This window comes from Lottia gigantea (genome assembly GCF_000327385.1).
Source record: "Lottia gigantea unplaced genomic scaffold LOTGIsca_5, whole genome shotgun sequence".
NCBI lineage: Eukaryota > Metazoa > Mollusca > Gastropoda > Lottiidae > Lottia > Lottia gigantea.
In genome coordinates, this window is record NW_008709715.1 from 3,274,506 (window position 1) to 3,278,036 (window position 3,531).

General features: G+C 34.9%; 1 protein-coding gene across 1 annotated transcript; it reads left to right on the forward strand.

The window, feature by feature from the left end:
* On the forward strand, positions 1-219 carry LOTGIDRAFT_106641 (hypothetical protein; the record flags this gene model as incomplete). The annotated part of the gene is made up of 1 exon (XM_009061957.1): positions 1-219. A coding segment is annotated over one exon (219 nt), but the record flags the coding sequence as incomplete, so codon positions are not given.
* Positions 220-3,531: the final 3,312 nt, after the last annotated feature.

Sequence of the window (3,531 nt, forward strand, 5' to 3'; positions counted from 1 at the left end):
TCACTCAGTCCGGACTTAAACCCAATAGAACACTTGTGGGATGAAATCCAAAGACGACTTAACCAGATCCAACCGCTTCCAAGAAATGCGGCAGAACTCAGTGTAACTTTCCTACGAGTCTGGGCGCAGATTCCAAAGGCGTCTGTAAATCGTTTGTGCCACTCCATGTACAGAAGATACCGGGCCGTTATCATCGTTATCCATGATTTTGTTATGTAGTGGGATTTGTATCCTGTCTGAAGACCTTATTTACTGATTAAACTTTATAACTATTATTATTAGAAAAGAAGGCTTTTCAATACATTCAGTTGAGTTCTAGACATAGTTGTCTCCCATTCGTACAGATATAGCCAGATAACTCCCCTTCTCCTAATAGTCCAATCAGGACTATAATAATAAAATAGGACAATTAATTGCAATTTCATTTGTCTGAGGGAAAGACCGTGGCGGTGCCAGCCTTCAGAGACTCGGGTACAAATAGGGGGCAGACTCAATGAGAGACAACTGCTGAGGCTGAATTCAAATTTTGGCTACACTGTGATGGTGCCATAGTCGCAAGCTTCTCATAGAGCATATTAGAGGGTTCTCTCAAGAAAAACGAATTGATTGAGATCTTTAAATATTGACACCCACGACGTACTGTTGCAGGGTGACAAATTAGACGCGAAGAAATGGGTGTTCTAACGAGTTTTAATTATTACTATGACAGGCCAATTACAATACATCAGTTTTTCATTATAACACTGTGTTAATTCATCAGAAGTAAAACATCACCTACAGACAACATAAAGTAGCCTACAAAGTCCAATAATTATAACATATAATATATATTATAGTCTCTACATCTAATAGGAAATGAAACAATTTTTCCTCTTTTAAAGTAAAACTCTCAGTTTTTGGACCAAGCAGAAAAGTACATCCAAATAAAGGTATTTCAGTATAGGATAAAACACATCAGAAGGCTTTTATGATATTTTAAATCCCGCATCCCTAGAGAAAGTGTTTTATCTAACGTATAAACCGTGAAATAAGGGGCGCAACTCGTGCCTTCAAGACTCGGTCTGATCATCAACCTAGACCATTTGTAAGGTTCGGAAACTGGTTATATTTGTTTATCTTGAGATATGCCACATTCAAATGAGCTTCGGAGAACGTATCTGATGATGTGAAAACAGACCGCCACAATACAAACAATAAAAACAATACGATATGCGTGAGACAGCTCTATGCTCGTGCAAAGTTTGTACTAGATCGAAACATCTGTCTCTATTCCAGACTCTGATAGCTATTTGACAGATGTCAGCTTACAACTGTCAAAATATCCATCAGAGGCTGAAATAGAGGCAGATGTTTCGGACTAAGTTTGCGCCTGATAGTGTTAAATGGAATTATCCAACAATCTGTTAAGTTTAAAAGTCCAAAGCATTGTCGTTGAAAAGACGTTTTCTGGCTATAGGGATAAAACTCTTATCTACAAACGTGGTCAATTCAGCCGTCAACCTTTTAGCTATAGACTATATATTGATAAGGACAATAATTAGGATAAAAAAAAATGTGATAAAATATCTTGGGATTAATATATTATATTAAAAATCTCCGGAATAATTAACCCCAGTAAGTGAAAGGAATTCTACAAGATGATAAAATCCCGTCAGAACAGTGGGGGTGACGCCACTAGAGGTGTATTTATATGTAAAAAATAATATTATATGTATAAACCCTTGGAACATTGACAAAATAATGCAAATAAATAAACTAGTAATAAATAAAGTAGCCAACTAACGATCCGAACTACAAATCGAAACCCGAATTTTGAGTATATCAATCACAAGTGAGTTAATCTTTCGTAATGAAAACTGGTATCAGGTGTCTAGAAGAGTAAGCTTACCCTGCTGGTACTATACATTCGTCATAGCTGCTCATATACAATAAACACTACGAACAGAAACTTGTCACCAAAAAATAACGACCTGAAAAAATGTTGCCAACAACATATAATGCAGAAATCATTCAAAGCTTGTTTCACATTTTCTTCAGTAAATATTAATAAGATCAATAATAATCACAAAAATAATCCTAATAAAACAATGTGCAGGTTTTTATTGAATGGATAAATTGAATGGGAGTATAACATCCTAATCTGCTGCACCTATTCAGTGTACATTGAGGGAAATTTTGCTAGGACAAGGGTGTAAGCCTAATTTTTTTCGATTTTCAACTATCGAGAGATCTTTAACGTGCACAGCCTGTAGCACATCATAAATTGTTTTAGTATGGAATTGACAATCTTAATTGACACAACACAGAATACAAATCAATCCAATTCACGATTCACGTAATTTGATTTAACTTTTGGAAGATGAATTTTAATTTGATTAAATTAGATAAAAGTATTGTCTATGAAATTCCCACGAAGGCGTGGAAATTTGACCTAGATAACGCATGTTTCAAATTTGGTTTGAAAATGACATATGAATGTGGAAGAAGTCATGGGCTCGCTATATTCCCTATGTTATTTCACAACTTTTTAGTCGTAGAATCTTCTATTGTGAAATATCTGTAACTGAAAATGAGTACAACTAAGATTGTCGTAGCGAGGCTGTTTTAATGAACAGTTCATGGAATTTAGAGCAACTGGATATTTAGAGACTGCTATTCTGGCGTCATCAGGATCAATCTCTGAATTTACATATAGTCAACCTAAGCACACCGACGACCGATAAATCAAAGTTGGCACCAGTTGCTAAGGTTATATTTTGGAACGATTGGACCTGCAACTATAGACTTGATAGCAGTTGCACGTAGAAGCCAATATCTGGAGTAAAGCGTAATGCTCTTATACCTATAGACTGCGACGGATCTGATAAAATGCTTAAAACTGTCACTCGACCTCATCTGGTGGTGTTATTGAAATACCTTCTCATAGAATCACTGAACTGAGTCGCAGATAGATTCCATCATGTAGATAAATGAAGACTTATATTGCTAAACACAACAACTAATATACCCTTTGAAATTAATTGAAATTATTACATCGTTATAGAGCATATAAGACAAATTATAAAATTTCGAGTAAGCAATACCAGAGAGCAGTTAGGAATCAAATGAAGTAGTAATTGATTTATGTTTGATAAAGAGTATGACATTGTCATTATAAGATACCTAATAGTTTTTATTCAATTCTTAATAGTGTTAATAGAAGATCTAAAATAGCTCATTATTTGTTCATATTATATATGCTAGTCGTGATGACAAAGGTTCAGTGTCTTGTAGTAAACTTAGCAAAAGATGACTATTAGACCCAAATAAGACTTCTATAATATCTACGAATTTCTATAATAGAAACGCCACACCTTTGACATTGATATGCGTCTGGACATCTAAATGATACAAGATCTGTTCCATGCGTTAAAGACTGTCAATGAAATTGAAATTTCAATTTAGGAAAACTAAATAAATGGATTGTTGATGTTCTTCAAGTAGCCACCGCCAATCAGTTGTTTTCAGTTGTTGGAAATTCGAACCCTTCTT